General features: G+C 35.6%; 1 protein-coding gene across 1 annotated transcript; it reads right to left on the bottom strand.

Moving 5' to 3' along the window:
* Positions 1-1,588: 1,588 nt before the first annotated feature.
* LOC110773334 (uncharacterized) lies at positions 1,589-12,883 on the bottom strand. The gene is made up of 16 exons (XM_088251595.1): positions 12,811-12,883; positions 12,184-12,277; positions 8,893-9,313; positions 8,312-8,506; positions 7,885-8,168; positions 7,597-7,708; positions 7,105-7,383; positions 6,383-6,820; positions 5,854-6,111; positions 5,278-5,715; positions 4,891-5,178; positions 4,315-4,743; positions 3,574-3,843; positions 2,960-3,427; positions 2,233-2,502; positions 1,589-2,105 (listed from the first exon to the last, which is right to left on the bottom strand). The coding sequence occupies exons 2-16, from the start codon at positions 12,213-12,215 to the stop codon at positions 1,680-1,682; spliced, it is 4,608 nt and encodes a 1,535-aa protein (XP_088107721.1). The 5' UTR covers positions 12,216-12,277; positions 12,811-12,883; the 3' UTR covers positions 1,589-1,679.
* Positions 12,884-16,392: the final 3,509 nt, after the last annotated feature.

Raw genomic sequence — 16,392 nt, 5'->3', positions numbered from 1 at the left:
GCCATGTCTTTGGTTCTTTCTTCTCAACTAAATAGACCACAATATGTTTAATTGCTTCCAATATCTGACGTATCCATGTATGATTTTAATCGTTGGGATAAAAGAGATTTGGACTTGTGACCTCTTTCAATATTGGAAAAAGAAATACCATTAATTCATGATCATTAATTCTCTTATTATATATGGTCAAATTTCACATTGCCATTCGAAATTCAAAATGACTCGCCTTTCACCCTTGACCAATGTTTTGAATCTCACTTTACCTCTCAATGTTAAGACCGTCAAAAGTGCTGACGCGACACTAATGGGCCCATTATTTTACTAAAATATACTATGTAAGTGTCATGTGTGCAACAACTATAATAATTTCTTTACAAAAATTTAAATACTAAAAATAATGGTTTAAATTAACCAAAAACAATGAAATTGAAAACAACTAGCCTATCTGCACGCGCTTCCGCGCATGCTATAGGCTTTTTTTTTGTAAGACCAGTGTCTTGGGGAAACAAGAACGGTGAGCAATCCCACATCGCTCGGGGAGGGAAAGTTGAAGTGCTTTAAATGTGTGGGCACTTCTCTTTCTAGCACGAGGCCTTTTGGGAGCTCACTGGCTTTAGAGTCATAGGAACTCCGAAATTAAGCGAGTTGGGGGCCAGAGCAATCCTAGGATGGGTGACCCATTGGGAAGTTGCTCGTGAGCTCCCAGAAACAAAACCGTGAGGGCAGAGAGGGGGGCCCAAAGCGGACAATATCGTGCTAGGGGAGTCGGGTCGTGACAAATGGTATCAGAGCCAGACCCCGACCGGAAGTGTGCCAGCGAGGACGCTGGGCCCCAAGGGGGGTGGATTGTAAGACCCGTGTCTTGGGGAAACAAGAACGGTAAGCAATCCCACATCGCTCGGGGAGGGAAAGGTGAAGTGCTTTAAATGTGTGGGCACTTCTCTTCCTAGCACGAGGCCTTTTGGGAGCTCATTGACTTCGGAGTCATAGGAACTCCGAAGTTAAGCGAGTTGGGGGCCAGAGCAATCCTAGGATGGGTGACCCACTGGAAAGTTGCTCGTGAGCTCCCAGAAACAAAACCGTGAGGGCAGAGAGGGGGGCCCAAAGCGGACAATATCGTGCTAGGGGAGTCGGGTCGTGACATTTTTAAAAAAATTAAAAATTAATTTTAGAATTAAAAAAGATAATGGGTAGTTGTGTTCCATAAAAATAGGATCCATTATCTGATTTTTCTTTTCATTTTAATTTTTTTAAATATGACTCTTAGGTGAGACCTTTCATTTTTTGGCGCCATGTAGGAGCTATGAAATGGGCCAAATGATCAAATAAAGCCTAAAATCTGAAAAAAGAGAATTTGATGCGATATTTTCTTCAACCTGGTATTATGATGGCGGTGTCCTACTTTTCCTTTGAGGAAAATCATTGAATTAATTTAAGAAAAAAACTACCTCCTCTTAACCTTGTTTGCGTTGTTGGATTCGTTGGAATTAAACTAAATAATGAAAATTTTGGCATTAAAAAAAATGATGAAAACAATTAAATAAATAAGTTAATTCATGTGATGGAAATGGAACGAAAAAACCATAGGTTCATAAATAATTAAAATTCACGATAATGGGAAAAAGGTTTCCTCATAAGCCTCATTCAAATTTTCTTATTCAACTGTGTTCAATATCTCATCAGTCTTGTCCTGCAAGACTGCCACCACTGTTGAAATTTGAAATCCACGTAGTGGTGTATTCGGAGACAAAACTTCTCAACTTGTCGGCTTTGAGAGCAAATCCTTCTACTTTTGTTTGGCATTTGAAATCACGGGTTGACATAGGAGCACGACCAGAAAATAAGATGTTGGGTGATGCCCAATTCAGAAGTTCTTCTCCACAAAAATCACCTTTCTCAAGATACTTGGTGATCATCGATGAACCCGTTGTTCCAGTATCAGAATTCATGTCGGGGGACAGAATTTTGCCTTCTACAATGATGAGCATCAAATCAAGTGGTTCTCCTGCTCGAACAACATAGCTATCCTCTGTGTAGGTCACTGGCGTGAGTGCGTAGCAAATATTTCTGAACACGTCTTCAGGCATTTTTTCAAGCATGGGTACCTACATATTGCATATATTATTTGGTCCATATATAAGAAGAAAATTTATAATATATGTACTACGTACGTAGTACTTGCCCTGTTTTCTAGTAAAATCAAAATTTATAGAGGGATGTTTAGGAACATACTTTGTTTAGCGTACTAATGCAGAGATGCTGGCGTAAAGTAATTGCGATACCGAAGGGTATACTATTTGAGAGATACTCCACGTCCACAGCAGCATCAAAGTTTTGATCCAGAATTTTATTTAATTTTAGGTGCATCATGATTTTGGTCTTCAAATCCTCAAGGGGACAATGTCTTGACAGCCACTCTTGTACATATTTCTCCTTAATCACTATCTTCACCTTCTTTTTTAATTCCTCATCCTCAATGTCGTCCACTTTTGTAGCTCCCAACTGCATATATATATATATATATATATATATATATATATATATATATATATATATATGTTGGTTCACAAAAGAAGAAGAAAGTTCATCAAATCCTTCACGGTATGGCAATCATTATATAAGTTTGTATTTGTGTCTAATGTCATCAGAAACGTCAATGCCATAAACATGTCAAAAATAAAATTTAAATTAAACAGAAGAATCACATACTTAATTGAATTCAAAAAAATGAGCTCTTTCATAATTATTTTAGCGATTTATCAAGAAAATATAATAGTGCACGAGAAGAACAAGTAAACATGTAATGCATGATCATGGGAAAGTAAATGGTCTTGAGACTCATTTATGTATTCACCAAATTATGAAATTGAAGATGTTTGAAGAAGTACTCCAAGAAAATTAATTGGAGAGAAAAAAAAAGAAGCTTTTTTTGGGGCTTATTAATAATTCAAACTCAAACCTCGTTCAGTATCTTATCGATGTTGTCGGGGCGAAACGCAGGCTCCTCCAACTGCTGTGAATTGTTACAATAGTTGAAATTTGAAATCCACTCTGAGCTGTATTCCGAGATGAAACTTCTCAACTTATCGGCCGTGAGAGCAAAGCCTTCTACTTTTGTTTGGCATTTGACATCATGGGTTGACATAGGAGCACGACCAGAAAATAAGATGTTGGGTGATGCCCAACTCAGAAGTTCTTCTCCACAAAAATCACCTTTCTCCAGATCATTGGTGATCATCGACGAACCTGTTGTACCAGAATCAAAAGTCATGTCGGTCCGCCGAATTTTCCCTTCTACAATGATGAGCATTAAATCAAGTTCTTCTCCTGCTCGAGCAATGTAGCTATCCTCTGTGTAGATCATTGGCTTCAACTCGTAGCAAATATTTCTGAACACATTTTCAGGCATTTTTTCAAGCATGGGTACCTATAGATTGCATAAATTAATTGGTCAATATAAGAAGAAGATTTATAATATATATTCCGTATAGGTTTGTTGAAAAGCTTCATTAACGTACTACTTGCCTTCTGTTCTAGTAAAATCAATACTTATAGGGAGGTTTAGGAACATACTTTCTTTAGCGTACTAATGCAGAGATGCTGGCGTATAGAAATTGCAATTCCGAAGGGTAGATGATTAGAGAAATACACCACATCCACATTAGCATCAATGTTTTGTTCCACCAGGTTATTTATTTTTAAGTGCATTGTAATTTTTGTCTTCAAATCCTCGTTGAGGCCATTTCTTGACACCCACTCACGTATTTCTTTCTCCTTGATCATTATCTTTATCTTCTGTCTCAATTCCTCATCCTCAATCTCCTGCAATTTTGTAGTTCCCAACTGCATATATGTTGGTTTCACAAAAGAAGATGAAACTTAGGTCATCAAATCCTTAATTCAATGTTTGACCATCATCAGAAACATTCATGAGATAAACATATTTCACTAAATAATCAATCATATCAATAAACGTGATCGAAGCTGAAGAAAATTTAGTAGAAATGACGTTGTCTCAAAGCGTCTGTACGTCGTGCAAAGAGAGGCCATGTATATAGTAAAGTATGTTTGTATTCAGTATTATGTACCTAATTGAATGACCAAAATAAAAATCTAACCTAACACCTGAGTTTAATTAAAAACAATCTTATTTATTGGCCATATAGTTTTCTAAATTCAAAATGCACTCTAGCATAGGTGTTTCTCTCCAACAAAGAGGTTCTAGACGTCCTAAGTTCCTCCCTTAAATTAAAAACAATAATAATAATTAATGGGGAAAAAATATATTGGGATTAAGATTTTTTTTTCTTGAACCTCATTCAGTATCTTATCAACGTTGTCGTGGCCAGGTGTCTGCCCCTCCAACTGCTGTGAATTGCTATAATTGTTGAAATTTGAAATCCACTCTGAGCTGTATTCCGAGACGAAAGTTCTCAACTTATCGGCTGTGAGAGCAAAGCCTTCTACTTTTGTTTGGCATTTGACATCATGGGTTAACATAGGAGCATGACCAGAAAATAAGATGTCGGGTGATGCCCAACTCAGAAGTTCTTCTCCACAAAAATCACCTCTCTCAAGATACTTCGTGTCGGCACATATGGCTGTGCCTTCTGTAATGATGAGCATCAAATCAAGTTGCTCTCTTGCTCGAATAACATAGCTATCCTCTGTGTAGGTCACTGGCTTGAGTTCATAGCAAATATTTCTGAACACGTCTTCAGGCATTTTTTCTAGCATGGGCACCTGTAAATATTTCATGCATTAATTGGCAATAAGAAGAAGATTTATGATATGTTCTGAAAAGCTTGTCAAGGCTTGGCCACTTAACGTGCTTTGCCTTTTTCTTTTTCTAGTAAAATTAAGATTTTACAGAGAAGTTGAGGAACATACTTTCTTTAGTGTACTAATGCACAGATGCTGGCGTATAGAAATTGCCATACCGAAGGGTATATTATTAGAGAGATACTTTACATCCACATCCGCATGAGCATCAATGTTTTGATCCAAAATTTTGTTTATTATTATGTGCCTTATGATTTCTGTCTTCAAATCCTCGTCTAGACCATTTCTTGACATCCACTCAAGTATGTCTCTCTCCTTCATCATTGTCTTCATCTTCTGTCTTAACTCCTCATCCTCAACCATTTCCAATTTCGTTGTTTTCAACTGCCTATGTGTCTGTTTCACAAAAGAAGATGAGCATCATAATCGTATAATGTGATATAAGTGCATGAAAATTTAAGAATAAATTGTCTTAGCCTAGCTTTCGTGTTAAACCTCGTTTAGTTTCTGCAGATAAGTCTTCTCCTGAGGAGGTGCAATGTAGTACTTAGTCCACCGGTCTCGTAGTTCAGAGAGCATATTTTGCATTTTCTCAGCCTTGAGAGCAAGAGCTTCTACTTTTTCCTGACATATGACATCTTGGGTCGAGATTGGAAGGTCGGAAAGATGGCTGCTAGGTGATGCCCAGCTCAGAAGTTCTTCTCCATAAAGATCACCTTTCACAAGACATAACTGGTTGATCATATACGAACCCGCTGTTACGGCCTTGCTAGTCGTATTGGGCCATATAATTACCCCTTCTATAATGAAAAGCATCGAGTTAAGGGGTTCTCTTGCTCGAATAACGTAATCATTCTTGCTGTAGATCACTGGCTCCAGATATTTGCAGATAACTTTCAACGAGGATTCTGGCATATTTTTAAGCATGGGTACCTATATATTTCCTTACATTATTAATTGGTCAATAAGAACAAGATACATTGCATATACTAGCTAGGTTCTTTTTTTCAGTCAACTATTAGCTATAGATAATGTATATAAACGAGCAGGGAAAAAAATTTAAGAACTTACTTTCTTAAGTACATCCATGCCGACATAGACCTTTATTGCTTCTTTTACATCTCGAGGAAGAATAGAGAATACAAAACCCACATCCACATCAACATCTATATTTTTCTCTACCGCGCTAATTTTTGTTATATTTTTCATTATTTTAGTCTTGATATTCTCGGGGAGACCATTTCTTGCCACCCACTTAAGTATTTCTTTGTCTTTCAAGACCTTCAAGTTCTGTAGTCTTAAATTCTCCTCCCATAATTGCATATATGTCTGTTTCATAAAAGAAGAAGAAGCTTAGTATGAGCATCATACTATTGCATAGTTTGTATGTGTGTCTGGTCTCATTAGGCCACAGACACATGCAGTATTGAAATCCCAAACTCGAGATATGCAAAAGCACTTTTATTGGCAGGAAGTGAAGAATAACATATGAAAAAGAAGAACTGAGAAAAAGTAATTTAATCTGGAAAAAGGATCTCATGAAAAAAAAATAACAAAAATGTCAGTAATATATCGAGATATATATAGGCTATAGCTATACCTGTTCAGTCTTGTTGTGGTGACTTCGTGCCAATTCCAACTCCGTCAATTGCGGATAATTAATGTCACAATTGTACAAACTGCTATTCCAGGCAGGCCTGTATTTCGAGACTACAGCTTTCAACGCCTTGGCCTTGAGAGAAAAGGCTTCTACTTTTGTTTGACACTTGACATTTTGTGTCGAGCTAGGAACTTCAAGGTCAAAAGAGTTTGCCGGTGATGCCCAATGCAGAAGGTCTTTTCCAAAATAGTCACCTTTCCCAAGAGTGCTATCAGAGGCATTGTCGACTGACATGGTGCCTTTTATGATGAAGAGCATGAAATCTATTGATTTTCCCCTTTGAAAAACGTTGCTATTATCAAGGTATAAGATCTTTGGTTTCAGATGCTCGCAGATCGTTTTCAACACTTCTACATTCATATCTTGAAGCACTGGTACCTATATTTATAAGTAACATACACATTATTTGATTAATATTAGGGCAAGATTTATTATGTTTACAAATATGGCTATCAATGTGACAAGCCCAACGGTCTCACATACTCTCACATCACTCAATAAGAATTGTACACCTATGAGGTGATAAAGACGGCACACAAATATACATGTATATAGATCTTCTTCCATTACCAATTGGTTTTCAGTTGGATGCTCACATACGTTCTAATACACTCACACATATTATATAGAGCTTTTAGAGGAAGTTGAAGTTAAAAACGTACTTTCTTTAGCGCATTCATGCCCACATGTTGCTTTATAGAACTTTCAGTGGTCCGTGGAAGATCAATGGAGAATAGATACTTCACATCCACCTCGGCGTCAATGTTTTTCTCCACTACGTTATTTTCATTTATGATATGGATGATGTCTTTCTTCAAATCCGAAGGGAGACCATGTTCTGACACCCAATCGTCTATACTATCTTTTGTGGTCTTAATCCTCTTTCTTAAGTCGTCCTCCCTTTGCTCCTCCGCTTTTGAGGCTGCCCACTGCATATATGTCTGTTTCACAAAAGAAGAAGAAAATGTTGATGATCAGTTCATCAAGTCTATATGAGCATCAAAATATATCATAGTCTGTACATGTCTTGATCCATCAACGTTGGGTCATTTTAAACTAAAGACCCGCGTAATTGGATAAGAGCCCTGCATGTGCATCTTAAACATCTTAAATTAATTATGAACATATAAATAGATTATTAATTCGTCACCAACCTGCAAGTTTCCTATGAGATATAAAAAGAGTAGCAAGCCAGTAACAGCAATAAGAATTGCAAAGCAGTTTTCCCACACGTAGCTACTCGTTTCGAGACTCGTCCCAAAATTACTGCAAAATTAATTCTTACATGAGAGACAAGATAATGGCATATAATAAAGCTAATTATACATGAACCTTTGTTCTTAATTATAGTAAGAAAACCTAGGTCCTGTGTGCATCATAGATAACTGATAATAGCTAATGAGATAGAACTTCGTGATTTAATTATATTCATTTATACGAACCTTAGATTTCTGATTCCCCACCAGAAAGAATAAAAGAATTTTCTTGGAAAATTTACTGATTCTGTGTTACCAGATTGAAGGGCATCAAGGAAAATTCCAAAATCAAATAGCGTAGGATCTGATGGATTTATAGGGCAAAATTCATTTAGGAATGTGATATTTCTTGAAGTACTATCATTGCAATAATAATGGGAAGCTACGCATTCTTCCGTATTTCTACATGCTTGGTACCAACATGTTGTCTCTCGCTGAATAGAAAAAAAGTACCAAAAAGCTCCAATCACCTAAAATATTAACAAATTATTATTAATAATTGGAACAACTCTATGGAGGTATATATTAAAAAAATAACAACAATCAAAGTAACTCCACTCAACAAAAATAAATAAATCGTAATATACTAATGAAAAATGGAGATGAAACTTACATGACTCGCAAGGATGTATAGGAAAAAATTGAATGCACCTTTAATCCATCTTTCGTTCTTTTGAAGTTTTTCACTCGATAGGTGAAGTCGGTAAACGTTTGGCACATATTGAAAGAGAAGAAGGGCGTTCAAAATATTTCTTTCGTGTAAATACCCAGAGTTCTTCATTCTGAAAAACGCAACTACTATTGCCAACTGGACAAACGACAATAGCTAGGTTAGATTAACACCTACTTAAGTGTTCGCAATAATACTAAAGACGCTAGAGCTGTTCCGAAATTTTTGTCACACCAAATAATGTACAAGGCTAATTTGTTATAAGAAATTTGATCACATCCATAACATAATGATCGATGTCTATACATTCTTTTTTGTGTGATTGTGATTTTCCCCCTCTGATAATGTTGATTTAAAAATCACCGTCAACAATACTTTTTTTTATGAGATAAAAGTTTAGGGGAAGATTGGCTACTCTCACCACCAACGCCAGGTTAAACCCACAACTGTCAACAGTACTTAAACAATAAGAAACTTGAACATTTTGGAACAACATAATAAAAATTAAACGTATTTTCTCATACCTGTGGGATGGGAAGAATGGCAAGAAAGTCAACCATGATAGGGACACATAAGAACGACCTCCATTTCCATCCTCTAGATGACTCATCGCTTCCTTCGGCTGGTGCGTCGGAGTCAGCAAGTTTGGTTCGAATTTGATGTATAATACGCACAACGAAAATGATGTCTGTAAGTGACCGTAAAACAAGAGCTGCAGTCCTTAACTTTCTGTCCATTCCAACGCACTTGTTTTTCTCATTGATAATTGGAATATAAAGGAAGAGAGGATCCAAGGAGACCGCGACCACACATGAAATTACGAATACATTGTTCCACAACTCAAGGGTACGTCCCTCTGGGGCAAGAATCACGTTGACTGCTGCTGTGGACCATTTTGTTGGACGGCCTTGCCTCTCGATATCAAAATCATAACTTGGTTTATCCCTGAGAGAAATAAAGAATCAGAACACTGAAGAAGAAGTAAGCTACTTACTGTTACTCTCTATCAATCAGCACACCTTTGTCTGTGTATATGTAGTTTCCTTCTATATTGAGGGACCTCAAATAAGACACCCTTCAGGGTCCCTTACAATTTTTGTAAACAATCCAAACCATCTAATTTTCAAGTCTTCATTCATAGATATCTAGTTGATGCCACAAATTAGATGAACATGGTAAATGGAAAATTAAGTAAATTGAAAATTATTAAGGCATCTAGTTGACGCCAACAAATTAGATGAACACGGTGCTTCAAGAAAAGACTAAAAAAACAACTATCTTTGAGCGGTAAAATGATTTTTTTTTGCAAAGATAATCTTTGAGGGAATATCTAAAAACTAAACGGTTCGGATCATTGAAAGACAATGCATGGTGGGATCTACAAGGGTGTCCCTCAAATAAAACTTATATATATAGAGCTTTCATTGAGGGACACCCTTTGTAGGGCCCACTCTGAATTGTATTTCACTAATCCAAACCGTCTATTTTGTAGATACTCATTCAAAGATCATTTCTACAAAAATCACTTGAATCCGATATCATTTGACCACTCAATTGAGTTATTGAAATTTTAGTATTTTCTTGAAGCACCGTGTTCATTGATTTTGTAGGACACAATTGGATGTCGAAACGATTTCCGATTTATCTAATTTTTTGTATGATCTATGAATGAAGACCTAAAAAATAGATTGTTTGGATCATTGGAAAAATAAATTATAGAGTACCTTAAAGGGCGTCCCTCAAATAAATTATTTGAGAGATCCCTCAATAGAAGGGGACTATATATATATATATATATTACCTTATAGGATGTTTATTTTACAATTGGACCTTCAAATTACTTCATATATGTGTCTGAATTTTTCTTTTCAAATTGCATTTGGTTCATGGGAAAAGAGGCTTGGGGATGAGAAATTAATCAATTGTTTTCCCATATTTAGTAAGTTCATGCATGGGAAATGGTTGCTTAGGATATGAAACGGGAATAACACTGGTTTGCTATCTCCGGCCAATAATACTATAACACGTGGAAAAGTTATTCCACATGTTACTGTGTTATTGGTAGGGGATAGCAAAAAGTGATATCCCTGTTGCATGAAAGTGTTTCTCATTCTCATGGGAAACTTTGGGAAAATGGGCCAGCATTAAATGCACATTTTTCACGATCATTTTGTCTCTACTAAGAGTATCCACAATCATGCTCTCTATTTTTTAGCTAAATTTGAGCTAAAAACATATAAAAGTTATTTTAAGAGCTCTCTATAAAATTTAAACTCCAATCATGCTCTCTAGTTTAGGGAGTCATAAATGCTATAACTCTTTTTTAATTGGTCAATATCTATTAAAAAACAATATAAAAAATAGTTAGCATTTACTAAAGGTTTGAAATACTCGTTAAATAAAGCAGTATTAAATTATAGGGAGTCACTAGGAGTCCTTTCTTTCTCCTCAGATTTAGGAGCTCCTAGAGGTCTCTTTATTTTAAGAGGTGGATAGGGAGCATGGTTAGAGTTGTATTTTTCCAATTCCTCCCTAAAATTTGTCTAAGGATGTGGTTTAGGGAGTCCATTGTGAATGCTCTAACAATTTAGAATTACAATATATGTAGCATTAAATGCATCCTTTTTTTAATATATATGTTTGATTTCATATGGGTATAATTGAAAAATTAAACAAACCTTGTTTTACATTCCTACACAAACCAAACATGGAAAATGACATAAAATGATATTTCCTAGTTACTTTCTCAGCATTACTAGACATGAGAAATGAATCTTCCAATTCTCATCCCTTGAAAAAAGACATGGGAAATTATTTCCCATCAAATCTTTTCCTCAAACCAAATGGGCCTACGTTCAAACTAGATGGTAGATATGTTCAAATTTAAATACAATATTGATTCTAGTGATCTTTTCAGCCTATGTCCATGTAAGCATACATATTACATATATGTAGGGGTGATGACCAGGCCAGGTGGACGGAGATTTGGAGGACCAGGGGCGGGGGTGTGGTGGGGAATGGATCGAATTGGGTGTGGCTTGGGGAGTTGAGGTCTTGGGGTATGGGGCTGGGTGGAGGTGGGTTGCTGTTGAGGATAAAGAGAGATGAGTGGTGGTGGCCGTTGGTGGTGTCTTTTGGTTTTTAATTTTCAAAAAATTTAATCATTTTTTTTTATTTATTTTTATACAAGCAATACTGATATTTTTATTTGGTTCATTGTCACTTAGTCATTTCTAATTAACCAAAAAAAAGAAGAATATTCATGTTTGCAATCATATTTAAAGAGGGCTCTCTCAAAAAAGAGTTTTTAAATTATTTAAAGGAATATATCACATTAATAATTCTAAACTCAATTATCAAATTGACTAAATTAAAAATATAGGGACGAAATTGGCTAACACGACAAAACACCACAATCATTTTAGTATTTTTATGATTAACACATTATTCCTTCAAAAAAAAATTGATTAACACATTATTTAAGCAAGGAGCTTGTAGAATCCGAAGTCCTAAGTTCAATTTCTCCATCCTCAAATATCGCTTGTATATATATCAAATATAAAAAATGCCGTTGACAAATTTTCAAGAGGGAAGAAAGAGCAAGATACGAATGGGTTTATGACCCCACTGATTTTAATGGGGTATTTTGGTGCTAGCTCACCCAGATATTGGTACGGAGCATTTGCCATATAACTAGCTAGATGTATAGCAAAATTATCATGTTCACAGCATATCACTGTCAACATAAGTATGCCAGATTCTGGTAAACAAACCATTAAAATATATAAACGATATAAAGAGATTAAGAGATTAACCTTAAGGGAACGCTTTCCTCTAAGTCTGACATATATATTATATGAGATTGCTACCGCGAAATTCTTCAATCCAATACCAAAGTCTTCGCTGGTCCTGAAAAGAATGAGATTTGTGTAGAGATATTTAGTTATATACTTATTCTTAGCACTAATAATATAAATAAACCCTACACCATTTAATTTCTATAAACAAACCCACAAAAAAAAAATGACAACTGGCCCTATTGAATTTAATTTTGATACCCTATTGAGTGTTTTGGGCTTTTTTATGAGGTTTTGGGGTTGGGTTTGTTTTAAGAAATCAATGGCAGTTTTGTAATTTAAAAGAAGTTAAAAAAGTCTTTTTGTTATGTTGTAAATGGGTTTTGGTTGTGTTTCTAAAGTCCATTTCATACAGGGATATTTTATAATTTGGACTCCTATATTATGTATAATAGTGAATCTCCCATTATACAAGTATAAATAGAAATATTAGTACTACACATATAATATAAGATGAATGCATATATATATATATATATATATATATATATATATAGAGAGAGAGAGAGAGAGAGAGAGAGAGAGAGAGAGAGAGAGAGAGAGAGAGAGAGAGAGATGAGGAGAGCCTAAACTTTCATGACTTACCACAAAGCTACGAAGGGAAGGCAAGCAGAATCTAACAAGAGTTTTGCAGCAATTCCATTTGAAATAAAGCTGCAGAAAGAGAGATTCAGTTTTATAGAGTTATTGCAACTTACAGCAGTAGCTAGCTTAACAATCAATTGGAATTAAAGAAAGACGACTTGCAACAAGTCTATTAAAATTGTTGTTGACGAGGTACTATTAAAATTGTCAACAAGTCTTTTCCTATTAATATATATATATATATAGTAATTTATTTTGGGTTCACACGTGTATTTTATTGTTAACTTGTAGTAATCGTTGACGAAAACATTGTGCCTTCCTTTCCAGCCTAAAAACGCAGAATATATAATTAGTTAGGTCTTTCAATATATATATCCATCAATATAATTGGGCACATTGTGTTACATTCCAGCATGGCATTCACACTTATCCATGGAATGGAACAAAAATTAAATACTAAAATATCAGATATTAGGCATAAATTTTTTGCTACTTGCTAATTGACTACATTATTCCCGTTCTCTTGGACCCTATAGTCCAAGGAAACTGTGGTCACCCACCATTAGATATAATCTAATGGTTAAGCAAAAACAAGTTTAAAAATCAATATGTTATCATTTTATATTAATTTTATTTAACAAAAATTAAAATTAAAAAAGTAAAAGAAAGCAAAACACGCTCTCTGGAGAAAACGAAGAACATGCCCTTGCATCCATCGACGTTCACAGCCACCCAACTCCGGTTGAAATTACAACAAACTCGGGGAAGTGAGCTCGATGGCCTCAACAGGATCCGAAAACTGACCCATTTGAATGGTGAAGATGAAGGACCCGACCCATGAGAGAATCTGGTCATTGGCGGCAATCTGGTCGAGAGGAGGGGCGAGATACGACAAGCAATTCGCTGTTGGGTGGGTGGCTAGATGTACTGGTCTTTCTTCTCACCACACCCATCCACATGACAGAGAGTCTCATGGAGACAAACACATAGAGAGGGGCGGGTTGATGTGCTTCTGGAACAAGGAATGGGGAGATTTGGTGTGGGGCTGCCTTTTATTTATTTATTATAGAGATCTTGTTTTTAAAGATTTTATTTAGAATTTTCTAAAGGTGGAGTTGGAGGTTGATCTTCTCCGTTGTATGAAGGAGATGGTGGAAATTTATCTCCCGGTGGTGGAAAGTTCTGCCTTTTTTCAATCGGAGGATGGTTGTGGTTGTTTGTTTGTTTTTTTTTAAACTTATTTTCAATAATCAAAATAGTGTTTTGATGATACAATTATAATTTTTAAATCAGTTTTTTCTCTCAACCCTTAGATCTAATCTAAGGGTGGTTGACCACAGTTTTCTTGGACCACAGGGGTCCAGGAGAACGGGACTGTTGACTACATATATATATATATATATATATATATATATATATATATATATATATATCAGTCCCGTTCTCTTGGACCCCTGTAGTCCAAGGAGTTCGTGGTCACTCACCCTTGGAAATAATCTAAGGGTGTAGAAAAACTGATTTAAAAATTCATATAAATATTTATATTATTTTACTTACCCAAAATATATTTTCTGAAAAAAGAAAAAAAGAAAAAGAAAAAGAAGAACACGTTTCTTCTTTGTTCTGTCGCTCATGAACATCCATGATTGTTCACAGCCTCCTCCATCCAAAGGGTGACCAACCCATCATTAAACATCCATGATTACTCAGAACTAGAGCCCAAATCAACAACACTTTTGCAGTTGAAGATCAACAAGTCTTGATCTTGGGCGGTCTCTGAGGCCGTATCTCTCGTACCCAAATCGATAAATTGATTGCTGAGTTCATCTTTTGATGATTGTCAGAAGAGAAAGCTGTAAAACCATGAGATTTATTCCCATCGATGAAAACAAAGGACAATCAACCTTGAACACTGCTGCACGCCGTTGCAATCAAACCCAGAAGAAAACTACAACAGTAGAAGAAAATCTATTGTGGTTTACTATCTGTAACCGAGGAAAATAGTATCTGAAAACTAAAGATGAATATGTATGAGAGTTTCGTGGATGTTCAATGACACGTTGGTCACACTTTTTGGAATCGGCGATGCTAGGTTGTGTAATTGAAGCCGCACCTCCCTCCACTACGATGGCAGAATCTGAGGAGGAGGGCAACGACTACAAGCTTCTTGAGCGACAGAACAAAAAAGCAAGAGGTGTATTCTTTTTTTCTTTTTTTATTTTCAGAAAACGTGTTTTGGGTAAGTTAAAATAATATAAATATTTATATGGTTTTTTAAATTAATTTTTTCAACACCTTTAGATTAGATCCAAGGGTGAGTGACCACAAACTCCTTGGACCACAAGGGTCTAGGAGAACAGGATATATATATATATAGTTTATAATAAAAACCTAGCTTGTAAGTTGGCAATCCTCTTCGGTTCTCCATATAGTTTTCACCTCTCCTTTGTGAGAGCTTTTCATCTTTCCTTTGTAAAAGTTTTATTTATATTGTTATGGCTTAGTTATTTTTTAAGATTTATCTCTTTTTGATTATTCTGAGTTTGCGATCTTAGTTGGGATGCCTATGCCAGAGTTTTTTCAATCCTGCGTGATTGTTAGTGGAAGCACACCAAATTGTCTTCATTTTGATATTAGATCGCTCCGTTATTTTAATGGCCCTTTGTGACAAGTTTGTATTGGCCCTTGGTGGCTTAACTTTTTTGGCTAAATTATGAATGTAATTTCAGAATTTCTATAAATAAAAAAAATTAAAAATAAAGTTGGCAACCCAATCAACTTGAATTTAGTACTACCAATTGACGAATCAAAAATATTTGAAAGATAAAAATTTAATTAACCTCGAAACATATTATGAAAGAATGCATTGCATTTGATCCCTATAAAATGAGAGAAATATAGAAAGACATAAATTATCTGAGGGATTTTTGTAAAAATGTCACATGAACTTATACTTTAGTTTCAATTTGTTACCTTAAAGAAAAATTTAAGAGAAATGTCACCTTAATTTTTCAAAATCCATGATTTGTCATCTGACTTTAACACCATCCAATTTTCCATTCATTTTAAGGGTCTTTAGTCTTTTCATTTTTAAGGAAAAAAAGAGAGAAAAAAGAGACCTCTCTCTCCCTTTCTCCCCCTCCCCAACCCCACCCGCCCCCAAAACACATCGCATAGGACCCTCTCTCTCTCTATACTAAAAAGAAAAAATAAGAAGAAAAAGGTGGACTAGGTTTGGGTGGGCTAAGGGAATTTGTGTGTGGAGGGTAGGTGTTCCATGGTAGAGAGAGAGAAGGAGGAAGGGGAAGAGGGAAGGGGGAATGGAAGAAGAGGATGTGAAGAGGGAATGGAGAATGAATTTCAAGGTGGGTGGGGTTGGTTGGAGCTGTTGGTGGTGCACTTGGGATGGAGGAAAGTGAATTTTTTTTTAAATACAGTTTTTTAATAATGATTTTTTCATTTTTAAAATACTCATGAAAATGGAAAGACTGAAATTCTCTTTAAAATGGATGGAAAATTGGATGATGTTAAAGTCATATGACAAATCATGAATTTTGAAAAATTAAGGTGACATTTCAATTA

The sequence above is a fragment of the Prunus avium genome, chromosome 4, assembly GCF_965620075.1.
Source record: "Prunus avium chromosome 4, drPruAviu1.hap1.1, whole genome shotgun sequence".
NCBI lineage: Eukaryota > Viridiplantae > Streptophyta > Magnoliopsida > Rosales > Rosaceae > Prunus > Prunus avium.
Note: the sequence above shows the minus strand (reverse complement) of the source record. Positions and strands in the feature narration are given on the sequence as shown.